The sequence below is a fragment of the Amphibalanus amphitrite genome, unplaced genomic scaffold (assembly GCF_019059575.1).
Source record: "Amphibalanus amphitrite isolate SeventyFive unplaced genomic scaffold, NRLGWU_Aamphi_draft 000513F_arrow, whole genome shotgun sequence".
Classification (NCBI taxonomy): Eukaryota; Metazoa; Arthropoda; class Thecostraca; order Balanomorpha; family Balanidae; genus Amphibalanus; species Amphibalanus amphitrite.
The window spans coordinates 27,549-45,288 of NW_024882007.1; the positions used below are offsets into that span (position 1 = coordinate 27,549).

The window sequence follows — 17,740 nt, forward strand, 5'->3', positions numbered from 1 at the left end:
GGTATATTTTTTGGTCCTAGGTCAACATTTGACCTACTTTTGACCGGTCAAAGGTCAAATTTTCGGAAAAATAGACTTTTTCAAATTTTCCGCGGCGATTGCGGCAAAACGGTGGGAGATATCGACTTGAAACCTTCACTATCGTGTTCCTTGATCAATTCTCTATCGTTTGGTATGTATTTCGTTTCCCTAGCTCTAAAAATGGCGCGTTGGGAGCGCCGGAAGTCGGCAAGGTCACAGTCGGCGGCAGAAATTCGAAAAATCAAAATTTAAATTTTTGAAATCTGATTGTATTTTTGGATTTGGGATGTCCATTTGCTCCCTATAGAAGCTAATATTGCTGCATATTCCCATTGAGGTGACAAGAATTAGCAAGATAGTGGTTCGGGCGCTTTTCAAAAATAGTACCGGACGCTGTTCCTCTTGTGACGTCATAGCTCCGTGACCTGACCTGACCCGGTCAAGTTTCTTATACCATATGATAGCCAATACTTGCCCCAACATGCATGGGAAGTTTCATCACGATCCATCAACCGATGTCCGTACCACCGGCAGGAAACCTCGGGCGTTGGCACTCAGTTTGTGAAAATCCGGCCGGAGGCTGTTCCCTTTGTGACGTCATAACTCCGTGACCTGACATGACCCGGTCAAATTTTTTTCATCAAAAGATGCGCAAGGCTTGCCCCATAAGGTACCCAAAATTTGGCGGCGCCGTTTCTGCACTATTTCCGAAAAACCTCAGGGGGGGGGGGGTTGCACCAACCCCCCCCCCCCCCTACATGGGCGAGGGTTAATGACGAGATAGTAAACGCACAGGTCGGCGCACAGTTTTATTCAGGCCAATTGGCCTAATGCTAATCAAATCGAAACGTTTCTTTCGCAAATTCAATCGTGTTTATTGCAAATGACATGGTGTAAGGATGGCTTTTGGTTGCCTCTTTGTTTATTGTAAGCTAAAAGACGCAAAATATGTCTGTAGGAAATTATTCTTACGGCATTTAGTGACAAGACCGGGATTCCGGGATCCCGGGATCCCGAAATAAAAGCTTTCGGGATCCCGGGATTGGCAAAACGTTCCGGGATTGCAATCTCTAGTGCGCTCCCTCGGGAGCAGCGGTGCCGCTCCAAGGGAGCAGCCCGCATGAGATAAAGGTGCCTGTCCAGCCCGGAGGGGGGTGGCGGTGTGGAGGAGAAGGATTTCAGTATCCTGAGGATAGAAGCATGGAACGGTGATGTGAGTCGTATGCCCACAACCAGTGTGCTTGGCGTGCGGCACTAGGGAGAGTTTTGTGTTGTGGACTACGGAGTTTGGGCCAGGGCCAGGAGTGACGTCATGTCCGCCATTTGGGCGCAGTTGCAGTTCGCCCTGCATCCGCTAGGTGGCGCGCGTCGCATTGGTGTCAGATTGCAAAGCATATTACGAGTTACCGTGCGGTAGCGTTGAAGTCACCCCATACCGATAACGTTATAGTGGGGGTTATGTGTCAAGTTATGTAGTCAAAACAAAACGCAGTTGTGTGGATTCTACGCATGGGGTGAGAGAGTGAATGTTGCGATGAAACTAACATGGTTTTCACCAGTACCAACATACTAGTCAGGCCATTTTTGGTTATTTGGCTATCTTTGCGCAGTGGCGATACAGTAACCAATGAGGTTTATCCGAGGTGCTGTTATTGCTAGTTGAAAACTTTACCCAATACCCCGCCTGGACGACGTGAAATACCGTCGGCCAAGGCAATGTTTGGACGGCCTCACGGGGCCTATTTAGATTCAATTGAGTGGTGGAAGAAACTGAAGTGAAGCTCCGATGGTAGTATCCTAGAACATGACACTTTGTATTTGAATCGCTGGGAGTTCATCTAACAGATAGATATTGCGGGTTCCCACGGAGCTTTTCACAGATTTCCCACTCCCCCAACATGCCGTTTTTATCCTAGCACACTATTTATATTCTTCCAACTTCCAGATACGCCCTACACACGTGCAGCACACCAGACGTCGACTCCTTGGCGACACTCACTCAATCCCCCTCCATTCTCCACCCACCTGCAGTTCGTGGGTCTGCAACTGCCGCTTGTTGAGCACCGCCTGGACGGCAGCCACTGCACTGTCGGCCATCGTAACGGCAGGAGCCGGCGAGCCGGGCCGCGGCGGTCGGCCGGGAGTCCTGGGGACAGACAGTGAGAGGCCGTGAACAAACGCGTGTCGTTGGCCTTTGGGGATAGGAGGCGTGGTATTGAGACGGCGGGTTAAGCCGGGGTGGCAAGCGATGAGTTTTCACCAGATACCGCGGGTTTGTCGTGTTCGCTGAGAATATCGGTGAGACAGAAGTTTTGCAAAATAACGTCCTCTAGTCAAACAGTCGTCCTCATCATCATTAAGCAGAACGAAATTATAATCCATCCCACATGTAAATAACATCGTTCTATGAGTTACTCGAGCACCAGCCTCTGATGCTTCAAGATGGAATAAGCCCGGCGTCCGCAGTTGTGCAATTAATACGCATTACAGCCATGGAGTAACCGTGTCGAGGTCGGTCATTGGTCCCATCGTAAACACAGCGCGGGTTCAATGCCATGTGCGTGTCGCAATGGCCGGCCAGCCAATGTGTTATGTCAACAGACCATCGCACAAACACAAGTGATCGGCGCACACGGGTCAGACCGGGGAAGGTTTGTCTGGACAAATCCCGAGATCGCTCGTCCGAGATCGTTAGGCCACAGGGCGAGAAATGGGACCGGTGCAGTGATGGTGGGTCGATTCACTTCAATGTGTTTGGCTAGTGAGCTAAAATACATTAACAGGTGGAAACATTTCGTAAAACAGGTGATGTTTGATCATGTTTTTAAGTTTGATTGAAGAGCTTCGTCTGTGCAGTAGTTCGTTGGACGTTTCCCTTGCCCATATATCCTCTTTAACCTCTATATCTCTTCCTCCCCTCCCTCCCTCACCTGACCACGGCGGACGCCTGCACGGTGGCCGGCAGGGCGGCGTCCCTCTCTGCCTCCTCCTCCATCCCTCTCTCCCTCCCCTCTCTTCCTCACCTGACCACGGCGGACGCCTGCACTGTGACCGGCAGGGCGGCGTCCCTCTCTGCCTCCTCTGCGGGCCGCTCGGCGTCCTCCACCACTAGCTGGGCCACCTGACGGACGGCGGCGGAGAGCAGCTCGTGCTCCTCGACCAGCTGCTGACGGGAGGTGAGACGGCGAGCCTGCTCGGCGGCGTCCAGCTCCTGACGGTGAGGGATACGCAGAGGGTCAGGCACAGCAGAAAACCCTGTAAACCCCCAAACCCGTGACCGCATAGTCACAGGTCACATAAATCTCAGAAACACACAGCATAAGCACAGCAGCAGTGAATTCCTGCTGGTCAGATCACGTCGTATGGTGATGCCGTTTCGAATGCATCCAGGGACAATTGAACTGTTCCGTTATCATTCAGTCGACATATCTGCTAGGTTGTGAGGCAAATAAGTGAATGCAGATCGATGGGATGTTGTCGTTTGATAGCGGTCTCTCCCGACACAGACCAGCCTGGGCAGGCGAACAGCGGCCAAAACGACATCAAACACGCATGTTAACAGTGTCGGTGCCCTCTGATGAAGAAACAAGCCGCTTGTTATTTATGTAAAGAACCAGTTATACAGACATACAGAAAAAAACGTACCAGTGAGTTGATGGTCTTCTTTAGAGAAACGATCTCCTGTTCCTTTTCGGTGCTGTTTTCGCGGAAGGCCTCAACCTGTCGGCAGTGATTAACAAATTAAACCGCCTTTCGAAATTAATACCATCACAACAGCATTCGTGTGGAGCGCAGATGCATCAGGATTAGGTATGTATTTCCTGTTTATTACCAACTCATATATGGAAACGTCAAGAGCCGTACCTAACTGATGTTAAGAAATTTTGAATGCTTTATGAACCCAACGTTGGTAAAGGTCCCCGAATGAGCTGGACTACATGCACCTCATGACGACGGTGGCGAATCCGGCAGTGACCGAATTTCCTTCGACACCTTACCTGCATAGTCAGATCACTGATCTTGTTCTCGAGTTCTCGTTTCTTGTTCCTAAAGTCGGTCTGCTGTTTCTGCATCTCCTCCAGCCTCTCCAGCACGTTCACACTGGTCACAGAGACGGCCGCCGTCTGGGGAGTGGGCAAGTGGGTACATAGTTTAATCCGTGAGAGAAGAAGCCAATAGAGGCGAGGTCGGACCGGGGACCGAAGGGCCAGGAAGCTAGTGGCTGGCACACGGCCCCAAGGGTCAGACATGCTCACTGCGGCTCTAATTGCCCCCCTAAAAGCCCCTCAAATCAGTGACATTGTACATCTACACTCGTACCAGGAAATACACACTAGCAAGGAAGAACTGCAAAAGACGTTACCGGGATTGCTTCTGCTCAGTGCACCGCAGCTTGACAGGAGTATGCCTCCAGTCACTGACATATGTAAACGGTAGGTTCTGGGCAGTGAAACTCGTTAGTGCGTGATTGACAGACGGAACCTAGGCGATTCGACAAGCACTGAGTGCACAAGTACGATGATATGTAAAACAGCTTTTAATATAACTTCAATCCATCCGCAGGCACATGTACTTTTTCAGGCTGAAAAGGTGCAGCCCTAAACGGCAAGCTAGAATAGTCAGCTACACGATAGTCCCTAACACAATCACTGCCAACACCTTAGAGTTAGCCATTGTTAAAACCGCGTCTAACACACTGTAAACACGTTAATGGTTGTCACCTGATAGCGCACTTGAACAGAAAGGCATCACGGAATTGTCACGAGGTCGAGGACATTATCAAGGCTGACCAGAGATATTCGCAATAGCACTGAAGTGGCAAAAACGTTAAACGAACAGTGAAAAGGCGACATCACACAGTCTGATATCAAAGATTCAATATTACTTGCGTACATCGCGCAATATTTGCTCGTAGCAAGTGAGGAGAGATATGCTCTGTATGCCCAAGGAGAAAAAGAGGATACCGTTTCTGGTTGGTGAAAGCACTCTGTGCTATTTTAAGTAATTGTTATTACAGTGCGATGAGTTCTTAAAACATCGAGGTGACAGGGCATGTGAAGAATAACAGAAACTTTCCGGTATAACTGTCATTAGCCTGAAACTGATACGTCTCCAAACACATGCCAAGTTTTAAAGGGAAACTAACCTCTACAGCCGGAGTACCCACCGCTGCCGGCTCTCCGCCAGCCGCTGCCGTCGCTACCGCTACCGTAGGCAGGGCGGGCGGGGTGACCATGGCACAGGCGTCAGCAGCTCGGCGCGCGGTGCGGGTGACCTCGGCGCCGACCCGACCCAGGTCCCGCTCGGTACTGAGTCGGAGGTCGCCGAACTGCCGGCGCAGAGCCACCACCTCCTTCCAGAGCCGCAGCAGCCGGCCGTGCTCGGCGGTGTAGTACTCGGTGAACGTCTGAGGAGGAGAGAAAACGGCGAGATGAGGGGATGGAGAGAGGCGAGATGAGGGGAGGGAGAGGGGCGAGATGAGGGGATGGAGAGAGGCGAGATGAGGGGATGGCGAGAGGCGAGATGAGGGGATGACGAGAGACGGAGAGAGTGGTGTTACGGGAACAGCGGCTAGCAAGAAGAGTATGGAGCTCCGGCGGACTTGAATATTGAAACAATATAGTCTTGAATATGTTACAGAAATTACAGGATTTGCGCAATCTTATTTAATTGGATTGGTCGCTAAACAATGTCGGGACATCTGGCTTTCGTCGCATCAATAGTGAAAATTCGAACAGATGAAAACTGAGGGTTTACAAAAGAATAAGCAAAAATAAGCTCTGCAGGTCAACCAGTAGCCTAAAGGCCTGGCTACACTATGCGTTTTCTTCGTGCGTTTTTTGCGTGTTTGCGTGTTTTGCGTGATATCGTTCTAGAAAAAGGAACGATATTACGTTTTTGTGATGTTTTTCACCTTAAATTTTAGTTACATAAGAGTTATATTAGCTTTTGTATATAACCAAAGTAAAAATTATATTGTTTATAACTTTTTTCCTAGAACGATATTACGCAAAACACGCAAACCTGCAAAAACGCACGCAGAAAACGCATAGTGTAGCCAGGCCTTAACAGAACGACGTTCCTGCACCAGACTCTATCCACCGATTTCAATTATGTAAATACAGATATTACACCAGTTGGGAGCATAACCTGCAAAACTAAGCCGAGGCAAGGGACAAAAGAGGTGGCTAAGCCAGCAGAATCGCCGAACACACGACATCATACGAGGAATGAAAATAAAAATGTGTTACAAGTCACAGAAACCCTTCTCCAGGATGCCCTATTGATCTCTGACGCCCGGAAAACAGCCAAAGTTGACACATTTGCGGTGAAAATAGTGTCCATCGTCTCAGGTGGTCTTATCTTTATGTCAGTAACTCAGTCTCGAGAAGTCATCGTTGACACCAAATCACACACTTGAGTGTTTACAATGCCCCGGTGGCTGCGGCAAAAACCTGAGAGGAAACACCCACCACACGCCCCTACCCCCCGGCGCTATCCGAGCTCAGCGGCACACCCACCACGAAACAAAAACGGGCGAAATAACACGTGAAATTAGGACCATAGCCAGCGAAAATAGCTTGAACGGTTCCAATAATGATTTTAGTCCTTTCTTTAGTAGCCAGTTTATCACTCTCCAACAGAACCACCAGTTTTTCCGTTTCGCAAATTGTTCATCCTCTAATATCCTCTCCACCTTCTAACCAGTTTCCTTTTGCCCTTTGGTCCGTCTTCTCCATCATATCCTCCCCTCTGAACTGTTCCTCCTGCCTCCAGCCGGCCTCTTTGGTCTACCTCCCCTCCTCCCTCTCTCCCTCCTCTCTCCTTCTCTGACCTGTTCCTCCTGCCTCCAGCCGGCCTCCTTGGTCTCCAATCCCTCCCTCCCTCCTCTCTCTCTCCCTGACCTGCTCCTCCTGCCTCCAGCCGGCCTCCTTGGTCTCCCTCCCCTCCTCCCTCTCTCCTTCCTCTCTCCTTCTCTGACCTGCTCCTCCTGCCTCCAGCCGGCCTCCTTGGTCTCCAGCTCCCCTCCTCCCTCTCTCCTTCTCTGACCTGTTCCTCCTGTCTCCATCCCCCTCTCTCCCTCCCTTTCCCTCCTCTACTCCTCTGACCTGCTCCTCCTGCCTCCAGCCGACCTCGGTCTCCCTCCCCTCCTCCCTCCTCTCCCCCTCTGACCTGCTCCTCCTGCCTCCAGCCGACCTCCTTGGTCTCCCCTCCCCCCCCCTCTGACCTGCTCCTCCTGCCCCCAGTCGGCCCCATTGGTCTCCCCCTCTCTCCCTCCCCTCCTTCTCTGACCTGCTCCTCCTGCCTCCAGCCGGCCTCCTTGGTCTCCAGCTCCTCCCGGAGCCGCTGCCAGTCGGCCGTCAGCTGCTGGATCTCCGAGGTGAGCGCCTCGTTCCCCTCCTGGGCCGCGTCCAGCTGCTCTCGGAGCAGCGAGTTCACCTCCGACAGAGTAACGCACCTGTGACACAGGGTAGGGGTAAGGCGTCCAGCTGCTCCCGGAGCAGCGAGTTCACCTCCGACAGAGTAACGCACCTGTGAGACAGGGTAGGGAAGGGTCATAGAGGGGAGGAGAGGGGTAAGGTGTCCAGCTGCTCCCGGAGCAGCGAGTTCACCTCCGACAGAGTAACGCACCTGTGAGACAGGGTAGGGAAGGGTCATAGAGGGGAGGAGAGGGGTAAGGTGTCCAGCTGCTCCCGGAGCAGCGAGTTCACCTCCGACAGAGTAACGCACCTGTGAGACAGGGTAGGGAAGGGTCATAGAGGGGAGGAGAGGGGTAAGGCGTCCAGCTGCTCCCGGAGCAGCGAGTTCACCTCCGACAGAGTAACGCACCTGTGAGACAGGGTAGGGAAGGGTCATAGAGGGGAGGAGAGGGGTAAGGTGTCCAGCTGCTCCCGGAGCAGCGAGTTCACCTCCGACAGAGTAACGCACCTGTGAGACAGGGTAGGGAAGGGTCATAGAGGGGAGGAGAGGGGTAAGGTGTCCAGCTGCTCCCGGAGCAGCGAGTTCACCTCCGACAGAGTAACGCACCTGTGAGACAGGGTAGGGAAGGGTCATAGAGGGGAGGAGAGGGGTAAGGTGTCCAGCTGCTCCCGGAGCAGCGAGTTCACCTCCGACAGAGTAACGCACCTGTGAGAAAGGGTAGGGAAGGGTCATAGAGGGGAGGAGAGGGGTAAGGTGTCCAGCTGCTCCCGGAGCAGCGATTTGACCTCCGACAGCGTCACACACCTATGACGTAGGGAGTGGTCATAGGAATATATATTCCCGACCGGGGCTGGGAAAATGCGTTTTATTCACCGAGGTTTTTGTGCGGAGGACCGAGTGCCGGTAGGCACGAGGTCCGTAGCCAAAAACCGAGGTGAATAAAACTGCATTTTCACAGCCCAAGGTTGGGAAGAGATTTACCACTTGCCGTACCGGTGCAACAGTTAATATCATGTTCATTTGGTATTATATATTAAATTCTTAATTTGGTGTTAATATTCTATTAATAATATGTTCATATTTATAGTCACCGTGATTATTTTTTGTGTTTTTCATTATTGGGCGTCGTTGAGTATGAAAGATAAAATTCCCTTCTCCCCCTTATTTAGAGTTTGAAAAAGCTGAGGATGAAGATGGTGAAGCGCCAGAAGTTAGAATAAACTATAAAGATATGGAGTCCAGCAGGAATGAGGAAACCGTGAGGAAAACTGAAAATTGGGTGAAACCCTGAATCAAACGCGTCTTAGATCCCAGCTGGAACAATAGCAAATGTTTCATTGTGCTTCGCGCATTTAAAGTGACCTTTTTTGCGTGCATTATGTTGTAATAATGAGTACTCTGACCATGTTCTGCAGCAATAAATGCATTGGCATTGGAACGATACCAGTAGGTACCCTTGTTTAGTTGAATTACGTTGACAGCAAAAGTAAGTGAAAACGCCGTCACTTAATTTTGCTCACTTCTGTTGTTGCTGTTAGTGAGCACACAATCCGTAAATATCTTCTTTGGAATCGGTTCTTCCACTCAGAATATTCAGTAAAACTTTGTCTGGGAAAATCAAAAAGCCCTAGGGCCGAATCGTTTCCCAAATACCTTCAACATTAGCCGAGGCGGGCCGAAGCCATTTCCCAAATGCACGTGCTAATGTTAAAGGGATATCTCGGCATGTGGTAAAAGCTATAAAAAATCGAGACTGCAATATGTCGGGCAGCCGGTCAATACATCAAATATTGACGCATCATTAGCATATATCCTCGCCATACAAGCACTGCTTAGCGGAGCGCCTGTGCACACAGCCATCCACTAATTCATTTGGACTTAATTTCTTAGAAGTCACGCGAGCTGACCTGTTCTCCGCCTCCTCCAGTCGGATGAGCGCCGTCTCCATGTCGGTCGGCTCCCCCTCCTGTCCTGACCGCTCTGTCCGCTCCCGCTGCTCTGTCCTCTCCCCCGGTGACGTGGTCCGGTCCCCTGCCGAGCGGGACTCGAGCTCCAGACACCGCTGTCGGTACTGCTGCACCTGCGGATCGGGTCAGGGGTCAGGTCAGATGAGTCCAGCTCCAGACACCGCAGTCTGTACTGTTGCACCTGAGGGTCAGGTCCGATCAGAGTGCCAGCCATCGCTATCGGTACTGCTACACCTGCCGTCAGGTTAGGTCGTGTTAGGTCAGGCTAGAGGTCACGTGAGCTCCGGTCAGATACAGAAAACCCCGTTGAAACACCACTGCCACTATCATTGCACCAGTACCGTCAAGCAGCGCAATATCTGCTGCGTGACGGAGACAATATCACAATGTCTCCGTTCACTGTTCAGCATACCCATTGTTGCTTCTAGTTCTGTAGGATCGTCGTAACTTAAAACAGGACAACACCTCATGCTGGATATTTAGAGCACTTAAAAATAAACACACCGCTATGCGGAAGGTTGTTAGCAGTAACACTAAACTCGTCTGGTTGCAGCAAAGTAATGTAGTTACGTTGATTGCGTGACGATGATGAGGTTAAACGATCTCAAAACGGCGCCACTTCTCACTGTTATGGTCAACATGGTAGGCAGTTGCTGACTAAACAGGAGTAATTGAGGCGACGTATCACCGTAAAATGCGACACAAATCTCTCATATATGACTCATGCTCTTGAAACGGCACTTGGTAAAATGGAGTGTGTTAGTATTTTAGAGTGGCGGTTTAGGTGGATGGTGAATTTTGAAAGGAATGTTGACCAGATAGAAACACTGGCGATATTTGTCTGATCAAATCGAGCACAGCAGGAGAAAAAAAAACTATTAATCCAATAAAATGGAGTAAAAGGGCACAAGGTTCAGTTTTTTCCTCGGTTAAATGCTGATGGTAAACCATGTGTGGTCGAATTCCATGGAATAAGTCGAGCTCAGCTGGGTATCAATCATGAGGGCAGCACGGGCCGACCGTGTCATCGACAGGCGTCGAGAGGGGCGGAGCACGATCCCGCACGTGGCGACCACGTCCCGGTGGCGTGCTCGGGGACGTGCCCGGGCCGTGATCGGCACGGGCCGGTGGCTGAGTGAGATGGTGACGGACGGGAGATGGACCAAGGGAGTCCGGCTGATGGGGCCGAGCGTCACCTTTGACGTCTGCTAAATCGAAAAAATCGTAACACACGTTAAATGAGAAATTACGCCAACAATCCCAAAAAGGCGAATCATCCGCGCGAGTAAATTAACAAAAACCAAATTACATCGGTTACCATTACCTACTGATTTTGAAAATATTAAGAGCAAATGAAAATCACTAGCCAGATGAAATGAAAATCACTTTGGATTTAAAATTAAGGGATGAATTTATTGGTAATCATTCCCAGCCCGGACCACTACACTCAGCCTGGGACGGTGTTCGGCAATGCCACTCAGTTTCCCGGTAGGCAGTCAGACGTCCCATGTAGCCAAAGCCCGCGGTCCAAAGGACAGGCAGTGACGGCCAGCCATTGACGTCAAGGAAGGCCTTGCAGTGGGGAATGCGGGAAGACAACATATTCTGCAATGCCCGAACAAAGTCCGCTATTAAAAATGTCGGCAGCTGTGGTCAGGAGCTGACTTTTGACTGAGCTTCTTACACAATGTTTCGCTGCAACGGGATTCATAAAAACGTCGCATGCAACCATCTTAGAGAAAACTTTACAATATTTGAGGAAAAACCGTATTCGGCTTTTAAGAGAACGCTCAAAACTTCAAAAATTTCAACACTTCAAAAAAACTCCCGACGACCCCTGGTGCTAGTCAAGATATCAACATCGAAACCAATGACATTGTGAACCTAATTAAAATAAAAAAACATAAATTCGTCTAAATTCCGTTACCCCACGAAGAGGAACGTACCATCTAAATAAAAAACTGAATTCTTCTCTAACGCCCAGTCATCCACCGCAAAAAAAAAAACAACACCAGCAAAACAGCAGACGGTCTGAGTGAGCCATCAACATTCAACAGTAACAGCTAGCACCCCACCGCTGTTACTACCACACCGTGTCAGCCGTATTTGCATGCTTCCTGGAAGCGCCCTGCCGGGCAGCGGTAGCGCCGGGATGCGGCTGATGACATTCTGTGCACACCACCCGGAGTCCGACGTCATCAACGACGAGCAAACACAGAGCGGGGTTAGCACGTGGTGACAGGTCACGAGGTCAGCACGTGGTGACTTCGTGGTAGGGAGAGAGACGGACTGGGTAGCGGCAGCGGTATGAATGATTGGCTCGATGGTGACGATCGCTGGTGCAGGTGTGGTAGAGACATAACGGTGGAGGAAAGGAAAGGGTGGGAAAAAGAGTGAGAGAAAGATGGAGGGAGAAAGAAAGAGAGATGGGAGAGGGGGAAGAGAAGAAGGATGAGAGCAAGAGATATTGACAGAACATTTTCATGGCGCATTTAAGTGTAATTATTTCTGGCCTGTCACAAAAGACGCCACTTGATCGCAATAGAAAAATGACCTTTGGCAGACACTATCTCCACCGGGGGCGGGTACATCGGCCAGGAGTCTCCACTCTGGAAAGTTTCGTCAGCGCGATCTGCGTGTCTGAGCGGTGTTACGTCAGACGGCGCACGCGCTCCGACGCACGCACACACGGTCCCCCGGGGCCAGAGGGCGGCCGGAGACGGGACGCAGAGGGCTGGGATGAGTCACACCGCGCTCATGGCGCCGGGTCAGAGGTCAAAGGTCAAACGATCTCCATTGCGGTCGTCAGGCGGAATTGGGGCAGTGCGTGCCGATTGGGTAATCCGGGCAGATATGTTGATGGAGGAACCCAGAAATAATAACGAATGAAGACAGTTTAGTAGGAATTTGAATTTTGAAATCAGTTAGCACATATAAAAAAAGAAGGAAAATACATAGTCGCATGCACTTTTGGTATAGGGATACAAAACTGACGAATAGCCAAAATATAAAAAGATGCAGTCACGTCTTTTTTAGCCTGTTGATTTAATCATTCCGTATCACTACCAGACGTTTCATCAGCGATGAACCATGCTCTTGAACGTTTACTCAACATCTTACTCATGCTTCGCCTTTATCACCGCCACATCACCGTAAACATATTGTTAGTACGGACCACTGAACTCGAATATATACTGGAAGGAGCATTGGTGACTTGTTTTTGTCTATCGATTTCCGCCATGTTGTGTATACCAGAAATATAAATTGCATGTACGGTAGCAGAGGTGCAGTTTAGTGAGAGGTACACTACTCAAAAGTGCTGCTGCTTCATGCTTGCAGTTTGATTGCAGTGATCAACTTTTCAAGACTTTGGTATACACAACATGGCGGAAATCGTTAGACATTCTGGCCCATATACGGCCAAGGCGAGTGCCTCCCCCTGGTACGGACACAGTGACATCCGTACGCAATGAAATCATCGCCCTACCACGCGTGTTCTGTTGTGTCATCATGCCCTGCGTCGTCACCGTCCCGTGAATGAGATTATATCTCACGGTAAAAAACGACCCATCAACCATGAACAAAGTCTACGCACTACCCTCGGGGGCACGGCTTCCGCACAACGCCCACGAGAAGGAAATGAGTCAGATACCTGGCGAGAGACACAGCGGGCTACGTACCCCGCGGAGCTATCAGTAAGACTCAGACTCAGCCCCAGAAATGGGTCACGGACATGTTATCTGAGAATGGAATAGTCGGTGACATCTGAGTCAGGCAGACGTGCGCGGGGAGGTAATACGAGGAATATCGGTGAGCTGCGAGGCTTCTGTTGTTCATAGCCGAAGTGATCGCAGAAATAATACTGGTACTGGGATTGGTGGTCGCTAGACGTTCATATTCAGTCCTCCTTTGGAAATTTGGACTCAATGGTACGCTGAGCGACAGCCGAGTAAACTAAAAATTGAAACGAATCGACCCAAAATTCGTCCATAGGTCAGTCCACAGAGTGCTACCGGGTCACAGTCTGCGGTCTTCAGTCTGTGGTGAGTTCATTGGGTCCAGCACCCTTTGCGCAGTTTCTCGGTACTCTCTCCTTTCACAGGCCGCCAGGCAAGGGTCGGAGCGGCTTCACAGAAGGACCCTGAATTGGAAACACGCGGAACTGCGTCCCACAAAAACCCAAGGTTATCTGCTGCGCTTGGACTCGGATAAGGGATCAGAACAAGCAGGCCATAGTCGAGCTACTGGTGACAGCTGAAACTGGACCTAATTCTGGTGTGTTCTGCGCGCATTTTCAATTATATTTCTATTAATTCCATAACTAGGTTTGGGTATAATAAAACCCCATAAAACACGGAACTTCAAGAGCTGTAGCTGTCGTCTTGCTAACTGTTGACATAAACCAATAGAGCGCAAGACCTCACATCTAAGATAGAGACACAGCCTCCCTGGATTCCCATACGAATGAGCTAGCCACGAAAGAGCTAGTGTTGTTTGAACTACCTCATTTACTCATTCATTACTCACGCCGTACCCCTTCGGGATTTTATAAGCAAAGTTCCGTTCAGATCAGATCGGTCACTAAAAAGGTCGTAATATTGAAAAAGACAGAAACATACGACTCATATTTTTTTCTCAAGCGTTCATCGAAATGTCGTATCCAACTCCGCGAAGAAACTCCTGCCTGTCTATGATGTCTTCTGTGAGACGGCGAATGAGGACCTTAATTCGTTTATTTATATCGGCATAATTTTTCTCTTGTTTTTTTAACTTAGTTTCCTGCTTTGAATTTGCAAAGTTCGGCAGCTTGCAGCGCTTCTTCTTTCTGAATCACGGCCAGAAAACACCAAAGTGACGGGAGTGGCAAGTCCACCATTCCTTGGATTGCCCTGTGCTACCCTTCAATTTTGTTGTTGGTCCTCGACATTCCCTCGTCGGTGCGAAACCTGACATTCCACATGTCTTTTCCGAAATTTTTGTGCTCTCCTCTACCCCCTCCGTCCCTGCCTGCCAATGTAGGTATCTTCCAAGTAATTGTAATAGGTATCTTCAAAGTTCTTTGCACCACTAGCTCTCCTTTGGACTAGCTCTTGTAAGTTACTAGCTATTTTAACATTAGCTTTTACATCACCAGCTCTTTTGTAGCACTAGCTCAAACGTACTAGCTCAAATGATACTAGCTGTTTTGTCGCTAGCTATTCGGACACGAGGCCGCCTCCCTGGTATACCAAAATGATACCCCTTCTGTCGAACTGAGGACAGTCACACCGAGCCCCACTGTCGACATCAGATCCCACGCAGTGCGTATTCTTAGAGAGGGGAGTCTGGAGGCCATGACCTTTGTGTGCTGTCTGAGAATCGTCATCATTCTCTCGTCCAAGAACAGAACAATGTGAGATCGCTGTAGTGCAAGGTTGGGGAGCAACGTACGGACAGACAGAGACACCATACCACGAATCGGCATGCAGTTTGTGGTTATTTCCAGAACTTTCCGCACTGACTAGTGGCGACGCTGCCCTTGCCCACTGGCCCGGATGAGGGGCCACGCTGACCACTGAGCCCCTGTAAGAGGTCACCACTGACCTTGGCCTGCAGTTTGGTGACCATCTGCGCCTGCTGCCGCTGTGCCTCCTGGTAAGCGGCCAGTCGGCGACGGAAGGTGTAGCTCTCGTCCTGACGCCAGCCGCCGGACCGTAGACCGCCGCCCTAAGAGACATAGAGGGGTCAGGACTTGGTTCACCGACCAGCAATCACACACACGGTGGTGAGGGTGAATCAGGGGAGTGCTATACAACACCCACTCACCAGAAGAGCTGGACATTACCCAGCACGACACCCAGACAGCGAGACAATTAATTCAGGCCACTTCCGTTCATGTTTCTTGCACACTCGTTGAGTGTTTGCAAGTAAGATATAATTATAGCAAATCAAAGGCATGAGCTATTTTAGCGTGGCATGAAGAATGTGTTGTAACTATGTAGAAGCAAAATGGTACACCTACACGCGTTTCGTTGAAAGGTTTTATTTCGGTTATACGGATGTGGGCAATCTATGAACATCAGACAGTTCTTAGGTTTAGCGCTGGGCTCCTCTATTGACCCACTTCTTCACACGGTACACCGGGCGGTGACGATTACAAACAGCAGTCCCCGACACGCAGGGCCGCTTAGCGCTATAATTACAGTTTGCCAGACAGTCCAGACGGCGTAATGTACCGCGGCGTGGGGCCGGCGGACTAATATAAACGTAATCGCGGCCAACTATACCAGTGAATACCACCCAGCCGTCAGCGAGGCGTTAACACCGCCAAATTAGAACTAACTGACTGCACACATCTAAAATGGAGGCAACTATTCAGATAGTAGCAGCATGTAACGTCATTTACAAATAAGGCCCCAGAGAGTATCAGAGGTGTCTTGCTAGATTAGAGACCACACACGGGTCACCAAGGTGATACTGGGTTACTGTGGTCCTCCACTGGGCCACGGGGGTCACTAAGGTCACTCACCGTGTCAGGCAGCAGCGGCCGGCCGGGGTCACCACCCGGCGACCCCGGGTCACGAGCAGGGGCCAGCGGGTCAAACTCTGCCGACGGCTCGTCAGTGGCGGCCGGCGGCATCAGCTGATCCAGCTGCCGGTCAGGGCAGGTCAGGTCATTTCCATTGTTCCAACCAGTCAGATCAAGTGATCTTGGCAATCAGCGCGAGATGTTTTCATGTTGTTTACAGGCAATGTTAATACATAGTACGAAACAGTGACCGTTATAATTCCCCCGTTATGCATTCCCTGCATCATTTTTGCAGTATGCATCATGTCATAATAGCTGTGTTTTCCACTGGCTGCACAGAAGCAGATATGCGGACTAGTTACTTTGATGTGAAAATATGTATATGCGTAAGTGTCGCCACTTACTTATCACCACTCCAACTGCATAAACCAAACAAAAACAGAGTCGCCCATTCCAAGGATTCCAAGGACGAGCCACTACGCACCGTAGTTGCAAGTGGCGTAAATAGTCGGCGCGTAACATCAGGCGGCACTTTCAGCTCATCATTTCAAGGTCAGCCACTGACAGATTGCATCAATAGCCATCAAAAATTATCCGCAAACGATCCATCATATCGTTACACACAGCGATGGACCCGGACGAACTGAATATGCGGAGGGGCTCTAAACGGGTACCTCGGGCAAGAAATCAAGGCCAGAGGCCGGATTTAGCCTGATCGTCTGTCAGTTTTGCACAAGGTTCAGTGCTAATTGGCAAGGGAGTGATATTTATGAATATTTGTCGACCCCTGTCAGTTAGCAATACTGCACGCATAAAGTATAGATCCGGGGACGTCAGGCGGTACAATATGACGGGTTATGAGTTGGAGCCATGGTAAACGATGCTGTTGTGTGGAGCAGACGTAGTCCGTGCTGACGCCTGTTTCTAGGTCCACGGGACTAGGGAATGGGCCTCTGGTCCACTGCTGTCTGGTCAGTGACCAGACAGGATAAAGGCCTTTGTATCAATCAGCCTGGGTTTGTATCTATCAGGTTCTAGCGAACTAGGAGCAACACCAATGTATCAGGACAAGTTATTTTCAAATGTAGCTGGCACTACACCTGTCCCGTCTCAAGACGCTGAGTGCCGGCACACTGTGGTCCACGGAGGGGCCGCTATCGGTTCTTCACCAGTCTCAGGAAGTCGGCTTTATACTCCCCCACCTGTCCAGTAATGGCCAGTAATGTCACTAGCTGTTTTGAGGCACTAGCTGTTTTGTACTAGTTCAAAAGTCACTAGCTCAAATATCACTAGCTATTCTGACGTGCACCCGTCCGACCGCAGCCCGAGGCGGTAACGGCGGAAGTGACGGCGACACTTCAGAGGCTGACGGTGTGGGTGCTGCGTGTTCTAGGGAGTGTGTGAATGCGCACAGCGACAGGACAGGCAGTGGTGAGGGAGGAGTCCTCACAGGTGTCTGGTATAGAATAAGCCGGAGAAGGACATGGTTAATGCACCTTTATCAGGTACCGCTTTATGAATGACATAGTGTAACGAGAATTTATTGAGGTTCAAGGGCGTCCGTTTTCAAAAGAGCAAGAGATAAAACACTTAAAGACACCAAACCTGCCGGATATAAAACTAAGGAGGCCGTCTACAGCGCATTCATTCGTTTGAGCGCGTCAGTGTGTGCGTGTTTCCCAATGTGGACGCTCGCGGTGGTGGGGTGTGACACAAACAGTCCGTCCGCGGTTCCCAGGTGACCACGGACCCGCCACAGTGTCCCCAGGGATCGTTCAACGTCGCCGCAACGCTAACCAGCCAGCACGCCATAGACACAGCG

The 17,740-nt window shown here is 50.3% G+C and overlaps 1 protein-coding gene and 1 non-coding gene across 2 annotated transcripts in view; one reads left to right on the forward strand and one right to left on the reverse strand.

Moving 5' to 3' along the window:
• The window catches only part of LOC122393051 (rootletin-like), a 41,153-nt gene that overhangs the window by 19,733 nt on the left and 3,680 nt on the right, over positions 1-17,740 (reverse strand). The window contains exons 3-11 of the mRNA XM_043388634.1: positions 15,919-16,041; positions 14,994-15,116; positions 9,351-9,523; positions 7,315-7,480; positions 5,168-5,428; positions 4,020-4,145; positions 3,667-3,741; positions 3,045-3,232; positions 2,047-2,167 (exon numbers count right to left, since the gene is read on the reverse strand). Coding sequence (XP_043244569.1) covers positions 2,047-2,167; positions 3,045-3,232; positions 3,667-3,741; positions 4,020-4,145; positions 5,168-5,428; positions 7,315-7,480; positions 9,351-9,523; positions 14,994-15,116; positions 15,919-16,041 — 1,356 coding nt within the window. The remainder of the gene's footprint in view (positions 1-2,046; positions 2,168-3,044; positions 3,233-3,666; positions 3,742-4,019; positions 4,146-5,167; positions 5,429-7,314; positions 7,481-9,350; positions 9,524-14,993; positions 15,117-15,918; positions 16,042-17,740) is intronic.
• On the forward strand, positions 1,620-1,760 carry LOC122393059. Its single transcript, XR_006258616.1, has one exon. It is a non-coding gene; the product is annotated as a U4 spliceosomal RNA (small nuclear RNA).